At 34.5% G+C, this 18,121-nt stretch overlaps 2 protein-coding genes across 4 annotated transcripts; one reads left to right on the forward strand and one right to left on the reverse strand.

Moving 5' to 3' along the window:
* The first annotated feature begins 10,763 nt into the window (after positions 1–10,763).
* Positions 10,764–12,276, forward strand: LOC111912117 (uncharacterized). 3 transcript variants are annotated; one of them, XR_006186752.2, is made up of 4 exons: positions 10,764–11,173; positions 11,348–11,430; positions 11,590–11,853; positions 11,931–12,276. XR_006186752.2 is itself a non-coding variant. In XM_023907856.3 (4 exons), exons 1-4 carry the CDS (start codon positions 10,905–10,907, stop codon positions 12,039–12,041), a joined length of 666 nt encoding a protein of 221 aa, XP_023763624.1. In that variant the 5' UTR covers positions 10,764–10,904; the 3' UTR covers positions 12,042–12,275. The 3 variants fall into 3 exon arrangements, 1 of the variants encoding a protein (XP_023763624.1); XR_006186753.2 differs by having other exon boundaries at positions 11,590–11,848; XM_023907856.3 differs by having other exon boundaries at positions 11,590–11,792; positions 11,931–12,275.
* A 1,827-nt stretch (positions 12,277–14,103) lies between these two features.
* LOC111912126 (phospho-2-dehydro-3-deoxyheptonate aldolase 1, chloroplastic) lies at positions 14,104–17,559 on the reverse strand. Its single transcript, XM_023907863.3, has 5 exons — positions 16,870–17,559; positions 16,311–16,588; positions 15,803–16,079; positions 15,374–15,619; positions 14,104–14,654 (listed from the first exon to the last, which is right to left on the reverse strand). The coding sequence occupies exons 1-5, from the start codon at positions 17,446–17,448 to the stop codon at positions 14,406–14,408; spliced, it is 1,629 nt and encodes a 542-aa protein (XP_023763631.2). The 5' UTR covers positions 17,449–17,559; the 3' UTR covers positions 14,104–14,405.
* Positions 17,560–18,121: the final 562 nt, after the last annotated feature.

Consider the following 18,121-nt stretch of genomic DNA (forward strand, 5'->3'; position numbering starts at 1 on the left):
ATTCCGGGTAGCAATGAAGATGTGAAACTTTTCAAGTGTACAAATGTTGAATGCAACAAGTCCACTAAAGTTGTTGTCCCAAGGTTTTTTATGAAATCAATTTAAATTACAAATTAGGTTTTTTCTTTTTAATTAACCATGTTTAATTTGTTATAACTTTGTTTTTTAGATACATGATTCCAGTTTGTGTACAAGACGATTCTGCTTCTACAATCTTAACTATGTTTGATGAAGAAGCATATGGGCACTTGGGGATTTCAGCCAGAGATTTAGTGTATATATATATATATATATATATATATATATATATATATATATATATATATATATATATATATATATATATATATATATATATCTTATTATCTTTACCGTTTAATCCTTATGTAATAGTTATTTTTACCATTTTTCAGCTTGGACTCAATTTGTCCATATAGCGACAGAAAGTACCACTTCATAAGACATCAAGTAGAAGAGGGACACCTTGTGGTGAAGAGGATATCGTCAGAGGACAACCCAACAGATCCCTTTACGAAGGGACTGAGTAGGGTTAGGCACTTGCAGCATGCAAGGGGCATTGGGCTAATGGCCAATATTAGTTTTAGTGATTAGGTAAATATTTAGAAACTTGTAATAGCTAAATTGTAATTAACATTTGATGATTAAATAAAAGGAGTTTTATTTATAACTAAAGTTACTGTCTTGTGTCAATTATTTACTATTGTTTCACTTTTGCATGTTTTGACTTCCAGAATAATAAGATTATTCAAACTATCCACAGTCGATCATACTTTAGAAGTAGGTTATGAGGCTAGACTGTCATGAGTTGGCTTATAGATTGTCTAAGGTGTTAGACATAGCAAAAGTTTTGATACACCATTCATGAGTGCTCCTGAAATAAGATTTGAGTATTAGATTAAACTCATGCTCACATGAATCACTTCATGAAATTTATCACGAGTGATTGTGAGACGATAATATCATATAATCTTCAAACCAAGATATATGAGTTGTTGACTACGAGTTGGTTGTGCATTGAAGATATGTAAACGCATCAGTAACTTGATGTTAAAAAACATATCGTTGTGCATGATTTAATGAGTAGTTAGTACAAGCATATAATGTCAAAGTTTATATGTTCCTTTTATCCTAAGAGGATTAAAAGTGATACCTTGGGCCCCTCGATGATTTGTTTTGACTTATGTGCCGGGCCCGGTCAAAACTAAATTGATGTGTTCAGTTATATTCTATGTCAAACAAATCGGAAATCGGGAAACAAACTGTAGGACAATAAGTATGAATATGTTCCATGTATTTGTCTGCATGATATCTTGAAGAACAGAGGAATATATGATCCCTTATCTAAAGGACGCATCACTGACTAGCTCAGAGTTTGACAACGACTTTTGAAAGCTACGATTGCTAAGTCAGATTTTGAAGTTACATTGGCAGCTATAGTTATTAGACTTATCTAAGTGGGAGACTATTGGATTAAATTTCTAAGACCACAACTATAACTGGGATGTACTTGACCCGATAGTAGCATTGTCCTTTTGGGTTGCCTTCACCAATGCAATTTGATAGGATGGACTTTTGAGAATAAGGTTATTTGTGATTTATTAATATATTATAAGTATAATATATTAATTGAGAAATCATATTATTTAACTAGTATTGATCAAGAATTAATTTGGAATTAATTTTGTGATCAAAAGAGACTGATTAAATATACGGGTATTGATTAAGTAAATCAATGATTCTTATAGTGTGGACCAATGATCCATGGTTAATTAGGATGGGCTAAACCAATATGATAGTCCATGGAGGTTTAACCCATGGAGCCTAAGTAATATGAAGGGTTGTGGTGCATTATGGTTTTCATGGATGAAACCCTAGCTTTTGCAACACTATAAAAACAACTCCCTAGAGCCAAAATCGGTTGACCATTCATTATAAGAGAGTGATAATCAATTTTGAGCTAACTAGCCTATTCTCTCAAGTCTCATCTTGCATTTGGTGTTTGTGACACATTAGAGGCATCACCCTTGAGGTGCTAAAGCTTTCTAAGGCCAAGAACTTCAAACTACATAAGAGGTATTCATCTAACTATGAGTTTTATGTTGTATATCCTCTATTGTATGCTAGTTAGGATGTATGCTTTGGAAAATTGAAATTGCATGTATAATTAGAGAAAACATAGATCCACAACATCTAGGGTTGCATGTGCACTATAGGAGTGTTATAGTGCTTAAAACCCAACAATATATTCCAGTCCTAAGGCCTCGCCTAACATGGTTCTGCCCCTACTCTGCTAATGGTGAGATATGGAACCCCGTCCACACTCAGCTAGTGATGAGATACGGGACCCCGCCCACACTCACCTCCCTACCATGCACATACAAGTATCACAAAGACAACAAGTATAACTAAACATGCATTCCTTCATCGCATATCACCCGGCATCGAACCAGAGTTCGGAAACATACATATAAACATTCATCGGGCCCCGCCCAACATCGGACCGTAATTCAAAAAGCATACAGACATTCCTCGGGCATCGCCCGACGTCAGACCGTAATCCGGAACATACAATATAGACACATGCAGGAATCACGAAGACATCAAGCATACTAACATTCCTTGGGCACTGGCCGATATCGGATCGTAATCTGGAACCACATAACATAAATATAGGCCGACATTGGTGCCTTTGACCCGTTCAAACAGGAGGAAACTCACCTCGCAAAGCTGAATCTCACAGATAGTCCTCTGGCTGCTAGCTGGTAGATCCTCAAACTGTTGATCTCTCGACTCCTTGAGCTACCATTACCAAAATAACACTTAGTTAAAACCAATAATCTTCCTTAGGGTAAAATGACCGTTTTACCCCTAATCTGATTTGGTCCATACCTAAGGCCCAATACTAGGGAGACTTCCCAAGCCCACTAGTGGCCACTAATGGCCAATTTTCTAATTTGGGCATACCCCTCTAATGGGCCTTACCCTAAAGCCCAAACATATACTTATCCCAAAATGTATGGCTTTTTATGGCCCACTAAGGCCCAAAGAAACAAATTCCATGCATTGGCCCAAACCGAGGCCCAAAATATGAAAAGCCCAAATCTGTTGAGTACGTCGCGCGTACTCCTCTATACGCTAAGCGTACAACTTGCATGTCTTGTACGCTGCACGTACGGTTTTTGTACGCCCAACGTACTAACCTGTTTAGCCATAAAATCCAAAAAGGCTTAATCCCTTAAGACCTTAAGCTCCAAATGAAAATATGAGTCGACTAAAGTGTCTTAACCCGTAAAGTCGATTACTTGGTGGCTTGCAACCCACCAAATGGACCCAAACTTGAAATATGGCAACTAACTTCCATGGAAATGACCATAACTCTTGCATAAGCCCATTAAGACCTTCAAGATGGCAACTTTCTACCTTAGGGACTCATATAGCATCAAGGGTGGCAAACCTAAGCCTAGAAACGGATTTGAAACCATAAAGTTCCATTCTTGGGACTAAAAGGTTCAAAACTCAACATTATGTTCCTTTTATAGTGCCAAACCCTAAAATTAGGGTTTTGGTCTGAATGAAGTACGCCCCACGTACCTCTTAGTACGCCCGGCGTACTCACAAACCACCCGCAACCAATTGACTTTGTACGCTGGGCGTAACCCAAATTACGTTGGGGGTACACAGCTAAACACGTGCATGCATGGGACTGCCTTGCCATAAATATTCACTAGGGACTAAAATTTTGAATAACTTCAAAGTATCATATCTTCCTCATACGAGGTCCATTTCCGACGAACTTTATATCCACGAAAAGGCGGCGAGAAGCCCTACACTGCTAACAACACGTCCAAACCTTAAAACCTTCTGAATAAAACCTAAATCTCATAAATAGCTCAAACTTCCAATTTACCGATATACCTTTTGGCTCCAAGACACAACCCAACTCCCGGATCACCTCAATTACATTATCCGTACCTAAATGGGTCTAGATCTCTCTCTTTAACAAAGGCCCTAAGCCCCATGATAACATATCCTCAGGCCACAGTTCCAAATTAGGAAAGTGATTCGGAACAGGGCGTTACAAAACGTCTAGATCTGAAGTGATAACTATCACACCCCCGAACCGGGACGGTGGAAACGTCCAAGGGCGGATGACTTCATCTTGTAATATCATAACAAGTGTATATAAATGAAACATAGACATCATCATCACCATACATAAAATATAACAACATTCATGGTTTACATCATTGTATTTGTACATACATTACATCCCAAAAATATCATGTGTATGGTGAAAACAAAAATACAACCAACATCCAAATTTCTTAGTTGCCAACCTGTTTAGTGAGTTCCTGAGAATACAAGTTATTTTGAAAAGTGTCAACATATACAATGTTGGTGAGTTCATAAGCATGTTTATATGAAAACTTTGCATTGGTTTGTAAACTCCAGAAAATCCGATATTTTCTAAAATAAATAGTTTGTGAGTTTCATATCAAATCTTGTATTATAGCATGTGTATCATTGTTGATAGGGTACAGAGGGTGTTTCCCTGGAAAATCCTGTATTTTCTGATTTATAAAATAAAATGTGGTCTTAACCCTGAGACCTGAGTGGTGGACTTAGACGTAAAATAGTGAATGTGTGGTTCGTACTTTGTAACATGAGTAGAGTATGTGTATTCCGTAAATTTATTGTGTTGTTATTCTCTATGTGAGTCATTATAATCATGCTAATATGACGGAGTGCCTGTCTTGACGTTCTTCAGGTGTCGGTTACCGAGAAAACATTTGTCACCCTAAACTGGTCTGTCTAGCTGTAGCGAGCAGCTCATGTGTGGGGTGGCAACCCCGTATAGATCTATACACAAATTCCCGCTCTCCCACCAAGAGATTCTGGTTATGACTACAAGACTTTCTATGTACACTAGGTAGGTACGAGTGAAGGAGTGTCTCACAAAAGTCTTAACGAAATTTTACGCAAATAATGTGTTTCATTATTTAGTGTTAAAATAATGTTACGAGTGTATATTTTTTACTATAACTCATAAATAGCAAAAATATAATCATTTTTATCGAAAGTGTCAGAATAGTTGTTATTTCACCGTTGTTATCAAAACACTCTATTGTTGACGATATGTTCACGAGAGGCCCAATTTACATAATATTGACACTAAGGCCCAATTAACATAAAATTGACACTGAGACCCAATTAACATAAAATTGTCTTATAAGGCCCCAATCTTATCCAAATTGTTATAAGTTGCCCATTTTATCAAGGATGACCTTAAATGGCCCATTATTACTAAAATGTACATAAATGGCCCAATAATGCCAAAGTTGTCGAACTTGGCCCATTTTTACTAAATTTCTCATTTGAGGCCCATTTTTGCAAAAGTGTTCAAAAATGGCCCATGTTTGCTAAATAATTCATTTTCGACCCTTTTTAAATAAAAGTCCCAAATATGACCCAAGTTTATTAAGAAGCCCATTTTCGGCTCATTTTACCTAAAAATGTCATAACTGGTCTATTTTTACCAAAGATGTCAATTTTAACCCATAAATACCGAAAATGACATAAAAGACCCATTTTTATAAAAAATGACTATTTTGGCCCAAAATACCGAAAGTGTAAATAAAAGGCCCATTTTTCACTTTATTGACAAATATGGTCCCTTTTGATATTTTATTTAGTTTCTTGATAAGTTTTCAACATGTTTAACCTATCCAACATTTTATGAAGTTACATAAGGTAACTTATTTCCCAAAACTTCAAACTTGGATGAAATCTCGAGTTCATGGGTATTTATCAAGATTTTATAACATTTCACACACCATAACATGAAAGCATACACATGCAAGCATAGATACAAAGCTTTTATACAAAAACAAGCTTGTATCCCCCCCTCGTAAAGATGGAAAATTCAAGAAAACAAAGGGGTATGAAGCTCACCTTGAGCTTTCTCGATCGTGAAGAGGAAGAGGAATGAAGTTTTCAGCCTTAGCTAGCTTCTTGAAGAGGTTTTCGGTGGTTATATGGTTTTAAGAAGGATGAACACGAAAAGGAAATTGTATGAGGAAGGATTCTTAGTGTAACATGGAACTAAAATGCTTGAATGCTATATAACTTACCAAAGATGTAAAGCTTGAAGTGAACTTCTTATTGCATACACCCAAAACCCACGGTTTTTAGGAGCAAGAAGTGAAGAGAGCACTTGAAGATTAGAGAGGAAGGAATGTGTGTGTGTGTGTGTGTGAAGTTTGAAATGAATGTGAGGGTGAATGAGAGAGGATCAGCCAAGATAAGGAGGAAAAGGAAAGATATATTAGGGGTTAATACTTAATGGCTAATACGATTTGCATAGATGTATGGGATATAAATTGCATGCTTACATGCAAGATAATGGTGAGGTGTCACAAGAATAATTCCTCATTTTATCCTTTTTTATTAAAAGAATTCGATCGGGCCTTATGAGGAGGGGAAAAGAAATAGTTTTGGGCTTGAAGACAACCAAGAACATCCAAGGCCCAACGGTATTTTCGGTTTGCATGTTTTTGGCTTGGATCGGGCCCAAAATGATTTTGGCCCATGGGTCCAAAAGAAATGAATTTGGCCCAATAAAGATTTTTGGTTCAGTGAGAGGGCCCAAAAGAGATTTTTGATCCATTAGGGCCCATAATTGGGTTCTCAGCCCAATAACACTAAATGGAAGTGTTTTCGGCCCAAAGGGGCCCAATACTGAATTTCCGGACTTTCAACGCCCAATTGGAAGTTCAATAGTGATTTGTGGCCCATTAAGCTTTAAAATAATTCCTTACGGCCCAAAAATAGCCCAACTATGGTTGTTCGGCCCAAAAGAGCCAATGTGAGAGGTTACCGACTTATTAGGCCCAATAAGAGAGTTTTGGCCCATAAGGGGGTTTGGACCGAGAGAACGTGGGCTAAGGACCAAATTTGAGTAAATATACTTATTAGGTTATATTTAGAGTTTACGTGAGGGAGTTCTGACTAGAAACATAAGTTCTTGAATGTATAAATTGATATTGTATTGAAATTACTTATACTACACATATAGTTACATGGTTACATCAAGGAATTAGTTGTACATGGATAGAGATTTCTTGCCCTAAAATGCTGTTTGTGACAGTAACTTCATGAAATACTCAACCCAAAAAATGAGCCAAATATGACAATAGACTTCCAAGAAATAGATCTAAATATAACAATAGACTTCCAAGAAATAGATCTAAGCAATATATAAGCAAGGTGTCGACTTTATATCTCAAAATGACTGCAACAAAAGAGTAGGTTCTGGATCTATAGCCTTCCTTTCAATTAAGTCACCTCAAACTTTAAGCTCCTTCAAAAAAAACACCAAGAAATCACTCTTCAAGCTCACATATACACAAATATGGGAGGTGATGCACGAAACTAGGGTTTCTGGACAGATGAGACTGGTAAGTAGACCATCCAAAGGGTATAAGGCCTTTAAATAGGGTGCGACACCCTAAAAATTAGGGTTTCTTACTCAGCCACCAACTCGTCGAGTTTGCCTCCCCAACCCATCAAGTTAGTCCAAAAAGATGCATGGCCCAAGGCCTTCCAACACGTCGAGTTGAGGCTATCAACTCGACGAGTTCCAAGGGAACCTTGGCTTTTAAAATACTAAATTTTATACCTAGGAATCGGGAGGTTACACAATCCTTCTTGCCAATTACTACCCTCAAAAAGTTCAAAAAATGTTGGTAATGAAAATACAAGCACTTATACATCATTTTCATATGAACAAAGAAGCTTACAATCTCCTTCTTTAGTTCGAAATGTTAGAACACCATCATCTAACATTTCCAATAGTATGAGTAATTTTCTACTACCTATTATCATTGTCATTCATTAAATGTATATAAATTCTAACAAAAATTATACTATCTAATTCTTCTATCATTTTTTCATTTTTTTACAGGAATATATAATTCTTATAATAACATCCAAACACCAATATCAAATAACAGACATTACTATTTCTTTTCCAATGGCATGCAATCCATAAACTCATAGACTATAATTCAACCTTATTCTTCTATGAATTTAACAAGACCAACCCAAGGATTAAAAAGGAAGCCTACCAACATATCTGCAATTCCTATGTTTGACTTGACAATAGATGAAGAAGTTAATGATCAATATACCCATGTAAACATAGCTAAAAGGTGTCTCAAAATGTAACCATCACAAAAAAATATATTTGAATTAATTATTATCTTAAATTTATGAAATTCTTACAACTATATAGATTGTTATATTTGACATTAATTTTTTTTAACAGATTACATTGATCATAGTGATTAGAATGTTGTATGTCAAATATATAATGCAAAGTTATGGATGGATTAATCGATTAGAGGAAAAGATAAATAGAATACAAGTTTTCACTATGTTGTGGTTATGGCAAGGTTGAGTTGCCAGATTCTAAAGAAGCATCGCCAACTTACCTAAATCCTTACCGTTCAACAGTTTTTAAATCCAAATACTTCATGAACAATATTCATCGTTACAATTCAATGTTTTCATTTACCTCATTGGGTGGGAAAATTGATGCATCCATTAAAAGTGGTAAAGGTCCATACATATTCAGACTTGACGGTCAAAATTATCATAGAATTGGAAGTCTATTACCCTCAAATAGATCTAAACCAAAATTCTCTCAGTTATACATATATGACACCGATAATGAGAAGTTAAATAGGCAAACAATTTTTGATTGGGTTGTTTTTGCGAGAACCGATTTTCTCACACGGTCAGTTATATGTTGCTTTATCCAGAGTAAAGAGAAGAGAATGATTGAAGTTATTGATTTTAGATAAGAATTGTAATTTGACTAATAAAACTTCTAATGTTGTGTTCAATGAAGTATTTAAAAATCTATTTAAAGTGTTATGCTTATTTTACTTATCAAATAAAGTTGTAGTTAATTACCATCCAGAATCATATGCCTTTTTTTTAAGTTATTACTTTTATTTTTGTCTATATAAAATTTTTAACCGTACCTCTCGTGGTTTCCACGGATTATAACTTAGTATATTTATAAAGAAAAAATCTTCAATAAAGTCCTAATATTTTAGACCAATTTATGGTTTAATCCCAAATTAAATTTTGTTTACAAAAAGGACAAAAAACCGGATAAAACTTCAAAATAACCCTCTGTGGTTGGTTTTGCAGATTTAGCCGGTATTCTAGTTTTTTTCGTTAATTCGTTAAAATATTGGGACTTTTTCGTTAATTCGGCTAAAATTTCGGAATAACCCTTTTATCAATATATTAAAAATGGTTTGTTTTTTCAATGAATGTATTTATTAATTTTATTATACAACGTTATATATCTAGTTTTGAAGTCACGAAATTTAGAAAAAAAAGTATCTATACAATCCAAAAAACTAACAAACTTCATAAATTTGTCTGAAAAGGTTTATGGAAGATAGAGTGTTCGATAATTGCAAGATGAAATTCATATGAAATTATTGGATATTTTCTTTTGATTTCAACATTGGTCTAAGTACTAGAATTACCACAAAACATACATAAAAATATTAATTAGGCATACTCATTTTCTTCTTCATTCTATTGGTTGTTTAAAACCTTAATTCATATGCCCTCTTTCTTCCTTTGTTTCTTTCTATCTATTGCAGAATTGGGAATGATGTGATAAGGGATACATACACACATCCCTTAGATAGACCTCTGTCTTTCCTTTTTATGTGCGCACACACGCATAAAAGTTTCTGATCTAGAACATGTGTATGCATGTGTCAAAGGAGGGAATCAAAGTCCAAGCGAGTATGTGTTTTGTGGTCTAACCAAGGCAAGACTAGTTGCTACTAAGATATTGCTATTGTCCTTGGCAAATTGAGGTACAAGTTTAACATGAGTATGTTGAAGTGCATGATTCAACAAGAAATTAATATAAACGAGAAAGGTTATTCATAGATTTAAGTATACCCGGTTAGTATTATTACATATGTTTTCTGGTTATTCCAATACTTAGACTAATCTTGAAATTAAAAAAAGATACAATAATTTTGTATGGATTTCATTTTGCAATCATGGAGCACTCTATCGTCCAGTTATGTTTTTCGGGCAAATTTATGAAGGTTGTTAGTTTTTTGCATTGTATAGATACTTTTTCAAAATTTCGTGTCTTTTAAAACTGAATATATAACGTTATATAAAAAGAGATGAAAAAAAATACATTCATTGAAAAACAAACCATTTTTAATATATTGATAAAAGGGTTATTCCAAAGTTTTAGCTGAATTAACAAAAAAATCTCAATATTTTGACGAATTAACGAAAAAACCGGAATATTGGCTAAATCTATGAAACCGACCACGAATGGTTAATCCGAAGTTTTAGCCAATATTCTGTCATTTTTTGTAAATAAAATAATTTGGAATTAAACCGTAAATTGGCCTAAAATGTTTGGACTTTATTGGAAATTTCCCCTTTATAAATATAAATATTTTAACTATATACATATATTCTATTCTATATGGTATATACTGTGCAAAGGTATTGACCTAGTTTAAGATAATAACAAATGAAATTGACAGGAAACCTCTACGGCTCTACCATTGATCATAAACAAACAACGTGTGGTAGCTCTACTTCTATGACCCTTGAATCGTACTCTATATCTTCGTTAATATCTATAAGTACACATAGAACCCTTCAACTACTCCATTGTCATCCCATTTTTCTTCTTCAGTCACAAAATTTACTCATAAATATATTTCAAACAGTATTCGCTAATTCAGATCTATCAAGACTTCGATCGATTCCGAGCAACAGCAACATTAATTCCAACCAGAAATACCGAAAGCCAAGAAATGTCATTGTGCATGTCGACATTAAATGCTGCTCCATTAATATCTACAAGCCCAAGTCTCACTACATCATCTTCTATAGTTAATTCAACTTCTCATGCAGCAATCTCAAAAACAAAGTATCTTGCCTCATGCAGCGTTCATGGCTTAAATAGCAGAAACTTTCAGTATCACCCCAGGTTGATGATTGCACGACGAAAGTTTGTTGTATACAGCAATATTACTCCACTTCCCGGAGTTCCTCTTCCTTCAGGATCACCTTCGGGTTCTATGTAATCTTTTACCAATTTTTCCAGTAATTTTCGAGTATGTCTTGAATTTAAATAATGTATTCACTTGTGATCTCGACAAAATTTTGAAGCAACCAAAAGAGAAACAGAATATACCTTTTATGTTCATCTGTATATATATTTGTAGTTAACGTGTAATTTCTGTGTAATTTTCAGGGAAAGTTGGGTTATGTGTATCGTGTTGACATTCGTCTTACCTTTTATCACGCATAAATGGGGGCCATTGATTGCACTAAAAAGTAAGAAGAGATTGCCGATGATTATTAATGTGAAAACGAGGCTTTCATATTTTATTTTGCTTCTAATTATTTTATGCGCTCTAATTGACGTTATTGTGTATAGATATATAACAAAGACGCTAAATGATATATAACTATCTTTTTAATGCAACGAAACAGATAGAGTGGACACAGCGGTAGACATGGCGGAGCATATAGCGGAAGTTATGGAAGATGTGGCTGGAAAAGTTGATAAGGTGATCGATAGCATTACTGATGATCTTCCTGAAGATAGTAAACTCAGAAAAAGGTTGGAAGCCATTGATGAGCTGATCGAAGGAGTAGCAATGAGTGCTCATATCGCCAATGATATCATCGACAAGGTTTGAATATACTGATCTTTTTCAAGCACGTACACATATGACTTGAAGGGGCCAAAGTTGGGTAACTATTAATATACGTAGAGTTTATATATTGAAATTAAAAAGATTAAATATTGAAAATGTCAATATATGGCGCAGGTGGAAGAAGCTGAAGATAAACTAGAGTCCTTGATTCTTTCCCATGCAAACGAGGAAAAGGTTTCCATGCAAGTTGTGGAAAAGGATGAAGTTTCTTCCCATAAAGATTGAATAGTTATTGATATTCGAGAAAAAGATAACGATGGTCAACGTATTAAAGTTTGACCTATGATTAGGAGAAGCTTTAAGATCAATTTGTTCATTTATTTGTAATATATATTCTTACTGTTAGCATACTATTTGCTTTGAACTAGTCCATTCTAATATTTCATCAAATACGGATTGTATATATCCTTTTGAAATAGTATAGTCACGATGACACCTAAAATATATATGAAATCGAAACTTACATAACCACGTACAAAACATGTGTCTCGACTTATTTACACTAAATTTTATGAAAATGTTATGAGTAAAGCAACAATACAATTTATAGAACACATGAAACATTTTACTCTTATTAGTTGCGTTTTTATGTATTGCTGTTGTTGTAATCTGTTTCCCAATTAACTTGATGTTTAAGTTTATTTTGCTTTGTTGTAGAGGCTTATTTACTCCGTTTGTATCTTTTATGTTAATATATTCAACCGCTTAAGCAAATGTTTTGAGCTTTGGTATAGTGCATTATTCATCTTAATTACCAAGTGGATTTGGGTGCTGCTTATGTACATGGGAAAGTTATTGGATTTAAAGAAAAAATACACACATAAATGCCATATGCCATGTCATCCACTATTTCTCTCATGTTATTAATCTTGGGCCAACTCAACAATTTTTTAATCATAACCAACAATTAACCCACAAGAACCGGCTACCACTAGGTGGGATGTGAAGAAAATATATATTTTATTGATGTTTTTTATACAAAGATTTCAGTTGAATGATATTTTTCTTGAACATGTAAAACTTCGATGTTTTTTTGAACGATTTTAAAACATTCTTACCCCGATAAGTCATTTTCTCAAAGAACACTAAGGGGTCGTTTGTTTTTCTATAAAAGTACTTTTTGAGCACTTTTCTTTTTAGCGGGTAGACGTTTCGCAAGTGCACGTCTTCTTCCACAAACTTGAAAAAAGACAAAAGACATTTAACCACTTCCAAAACAAACAACACCTAACTATTTTTAGCAATTAAAAAGCAATTCTCTCAAAGAGAACAATTTTGTTATTTTAACAACCAAAATATCATACAAAGATAGTATATTACATTTAATTTTATTCATGAATAACCCACAACAAAAATTATTGAGACAATTAGGATTATACAATTTTAAAACATTATCATATAATTCAAAACAAACAATGTTTATATCAACATATTATAAGATTTATTATATAAGAACTAACAGCAATGTCATTGATTTAAAAACATATATTTGTAAAGATTTTAAAATATATTGTTGTATTTTACACAACACGGGGGTATTCGCCTAATGTTGACATAAAGCTAGCTATTTCAAGTCCTATTTAAGTATTAAAATGGGGTGAATCTTTCGGTTCATAAAAAAATTAAGTATTAAAAAAGTTAAATATTTTAAATGATAGTAATGTAAAGAATGAAAAAGAGAAGAAAATAAAAAGTTACTTCATAGTTTTGGTATGTAGACGCGGCAACCAACAAGTGTACTCTAATAAATGAATGTTTTTTTGCTACGTGTTCTCTACTCATTTATTTGGACACATGACATTTTGTAGAATTTTTAAATTTTTTATTTTCCACGTGTCATTTTATTGTATTTTTCATTTTATTAAATTAAAATTCTACATTTAATATGTAAGGTATTTATTAAAAATGATGTATATATATAATGTATTCAATACATTAAAGACTCATTAATTTTAATAATTCAAAAATTTTCTCATTTTTCTTACAAATTCAAGATTTTCAAATTGTGTTCATATTTTTTTTAAATAAACCCATGTAATACATGGGTTTCAATAAAAAATGGTAGATCTTTTTGTATGTCTTCGATTAAATGAGAGGCATAATTGGTAATGTATATAAATTTCAGTGGAAAAATCAGCTTCCCAATCATGGGAGTTCTTGAGACAAACATGTCATCACTAAGTTAATGTTTTGTATGTAGAATATCAAGGAGTAAATGAAATTAAGGATTATATGACATATTGTAATTATAAAAATGATTATAATTGAGATAACCACATCAAAAAACTTCTCAGGATATAACTAACCCATTGCTCATATCATTAAAAATTTCTTAATAACACAACGCGTTATTACCATAACTTATGAACTACAAAAAAAGTCTACAACAACATAAATGTTTTAAATAGAAACTAACTCATTGGCTCTTGTTATTATCATAACTTATGAACTACAAAAAAAAGTCTACAACAACATAAATGTTTTAAATAGAAACTAACTCATTGGCTCTTGTTATTATCATAACTTATGAACTACAAAAAAAAGTCTACAACAACATAAATGTTTTAAAAGAAACTAACTAATTAGCTCTTAACATTGCTTCATTCTCCTCTTTCTTAGGCGCTCTGCGATTATAAAGGATAGCTCTAGTGATTGAGAGGCATTAAGCCTCGGGTCACAGTGTGTGTGGTATCGCGATCCAAGGTCATCAAAGGTGACTGTTGCGGATCCAGATCCACCAATGCACTCCGTCACATTTTGTCCTGTCATTTCAAGATGAACTCCTCCCGGGTGGCTTCCTTCTTGCTCATGCACATCAAAAAATGCTTTCACTTCCGCCTAGTACAAACAACATTCCATGTATGATTTATTATTATACGACTTAGCCTATGTTTGAAAAAATAGTCGAAAAACTATCTGCTAGCTGAAAAACTAGCTGCAATCCAATAAACTAGGATGTTTGGTAAAACTAGCTGATAAGTCAGGTGAAATAGGTAAAATGATTTATTTTTTTTAATAATTAATAAAGGGTATATTTGGGAGAATATTAGAAAAGCTCAACAAGGTCGGCCCGAAAATAATAATACATTTTGATTATGATGAAAATAATAATACATTTATATTATTATCATTTTCATCATAATAGAATGTATTTACATTTCTTTACTCAAAATAGCAACGTACTTATGTTTTTTATATTTTATATTTTTTATAATAGCAATATATAAACCCATAATAGCAATGTACGTATAATTACTTACCAATGATAGCAACATACTTAAATTTCTTTACCGATAATAATAGTTATGTAGAATCAAAAATTTTAAGCATTTTACAAGTTTTATATATGAATTTATGTACGTTGCTATTACAAACAAAAGTAATTAAGCACGTTGCTAATAAGCAAAAAAAAAGTACATTGCCTATATTGGTAGCTAATTAAGCATTTTACAATGTTGCTATATCCCACGATTTTTATCTTTTTTAAACATCATTTATCCAGGGGCCAAATTATAACAAAGAATGTAAATGCACAAGTAGTGGGAAGAGTGAGTTACCCTAATAGCATCAAAGGGTCGAGTCTTGAGACCACACGGAGCCTTGATGGTGTTGCCATGCATAGGATCCGAGACCCACGTCACGATTTGACCCGCTCTTCTAACGGCTCTAATAAGATGGGGAAGTTTCACTCTCATGTTCTCCGCTCCCATTCTTGTTATTATTGTAATTCTTCCTGCTTTGTTCTCGGGATTCAAAATATCGATGAGCTTCACCAACTCACTTGGATCCATCTTGTCACTCACCTTTTCAAAAACATATGTTAGCTCTCTATAATCACAATGTGTTTGATACTGAATGGATGTTTCCATTCCGTATCAGACACATGTACCTTGTGTCTGATACAACTGTGTTACCAGTTGTATCAGACACATATACATCGTGCCTGATACAATTGTATCAGGCAAAATGTATGTGAAGGTCAATACCTTAATTCCAAGGGGATTTGCAATTCCTCTTAGAAACTCGACATGGGCACCGTCCAACTGACGAGTTCGTTCCCCAGCCCAGAGGAAATGAGCAGAGCAATCATAGTACAAGCCAGAAGTTGAATCCAAACGAGTAAGAGATTGCTCATATGGCAAGTGCAAGCACTCATGTGATGTCCAGAAATCGGTGGTGGTCATGATTGGATGGTCAACGGTCAAACCGGCTGCAGACATGAACCCGAGTGCCTCATCAACTCTGCTAGCCAGCTCTCGGTATCTACCATGCAACAATTCAAAAAACCATATCATAATTATATATTTTTAAAAAGGTATTTGAGAAAATGATTGCACACTTGGGAAAATCAAAAGAAGAAAGATATAAGGGGACAAAGTTGTAAAAGGTTTAAGGGCAATTTTCATGCAAATAACTAAACACAACGCGCATGGACATATACGATATGAAACCATATCCTAATCATAAAGGGGCAAATAAGTAAATTCAACATACCTGTCACCCTGTTCGCTATGTTCCGAAAAATCAAGATTCCATTGATTAACCCTTTGCATAGCTGCATAACCTCCTGTAGCAAAAGCCCTCAAAAGATTAAGAGTAGCTGCAGATTGGGTGTATGCTCTAATCAATCTTTGAGGATCGGGTGTTCGGGACTTCAAATCAAATGCATCACCATTAACATTATCCCCTCGATAACTTGGTAATTTCACACCATCTTTCTCCTCAAAAGGATCCGATCTAGGCTTTGCAAATTGTCCAGCCATTCTTCCTACCTGGTTTACTCAAATTCCCACAATCCAAAATCAATTTCAGTGAAATTCATAATCGCATGTGTTCATACTTATGTTATTATTAAATCAAGCAAAAGGCTTTACTACACTCCACAAAGATCATAGCTTTAAAAATTTTAAAATTCAGATATGTTGGCAAGTTTTCATGATTCGGATTTCATGTGATAGCCAAAAGTATTTAAAAGTGTCGATGAGTAAGCTTAAAATCAGACACGAAAAAGAGGTAAAATGAATGATGGAATTTAGAAATAAAAAAATGTGACCTTGATAACGGGCATTTGACCACCGAACATCAAAACGGCACCCATTTGAAGAATGACTCTGAACGTATCACGAATGTTGTTCGCATTAAACTCCTTGAAACTCTCAGCACAATCGCCACCTTGTAAAAGAAACGCATTTCCCATAGCAGCCTCACCCAGCCGCTCCTCAAGGTTACGTGCCTCCCCGGCAAACACGATCGGCGGGAAGGAATCCAGGGTTTGGAGCACCGATTCGAGCTCGATTTGATCCGGGTATTCCGGAAGTTGTAGGGCCTTTTTGGTTCTCCAGCTTTCGATGGTCCATTGTTTGGGTTTTTTTGTATCTGGGGCGGTTGTTGGGGTGGTGGTGGTGGTGGCGGTAGCGGCGGTGGCTGGGGAAGCAGGTTTTGATGATGATTTGTCAATGGGGGTCTTCGATGGGTCGGGAGAATGGACGGCGAAGATTGGTTGGATGGATCTGGTGGTGGCGGTGGGTGCGGCGGAGGTGGTGGTGGTGGTGGAGACAGATTTCAGTTGTGGTGGGAGAGAATGGATTTGGAAAGATTTTGTGAGGAGGTTAGAGTTACTAGCAAGAGCCATTTTGATGAAAATGTATGCGTTCTTGGTTTGTGTTTGTAGGTGGGAGTGGAGGGACGGAATGGGGGCAATTAATAGGGAGGAAGGAATCGGCGGCAGGTTTGGTGGAAGCTCTCGACGAGGGGGGTTAGGTAGGTAAGGGTATTCCGGTAAAATTGTAAATTTTAAATCATATTGTTTTCGTGAAAGAACCAAAAAACGAGATTATTTATTTATTTATTTTTTGTTTTTTTGTTTTTTTTTTGTTTTTTGTTTTTTTTTGTTTTTTGCAAAAGTATGGATATTGGAAAAACGGTCGGTAGAAATCTATAACTAGAAATTGGTGATGTATATGTTTATCTGTCCATGTTCATCACTGGTTTGGAGCATGTTTAAATCACTAAATTGTAAACTGGTTTTGTGTGTGTTTAAATCACTAAATTGTAAATTATTAGCTGATGTGTTTTTTATTTTACTTGTAGGTGAGTTATGGAAGATATATGAACTCAAATCTAACCGTGAGCCCGAAAATGACCACACTTCCCTGCAAGTGGTTGTTCGTGGTCGTGCATAACATAATCACTAGGCTTGACAATTGCGTTGAGTTCGGGTTGATGGGTCACGAGTTGGTGGGTTAGCGGGTCAGAAAACATAAACTCAACCCAACTCATATACTTAAACGGGTTAACAAGTTAAT

This window comes from Lactuca sativa, chromosome 9 (genome assembly GCF_002870075.4).
Source record: "Lactuca sativa cultivar Salinas chromosome 9, Lsat_Salinas_v11, whole genome shotgun sequence".
NCBI lineage: Eukaryota > Viridiplantae > Streptophyta > Magnoliopsida > Asterales > Asteraceae > Lactuca > Lactuca sativa.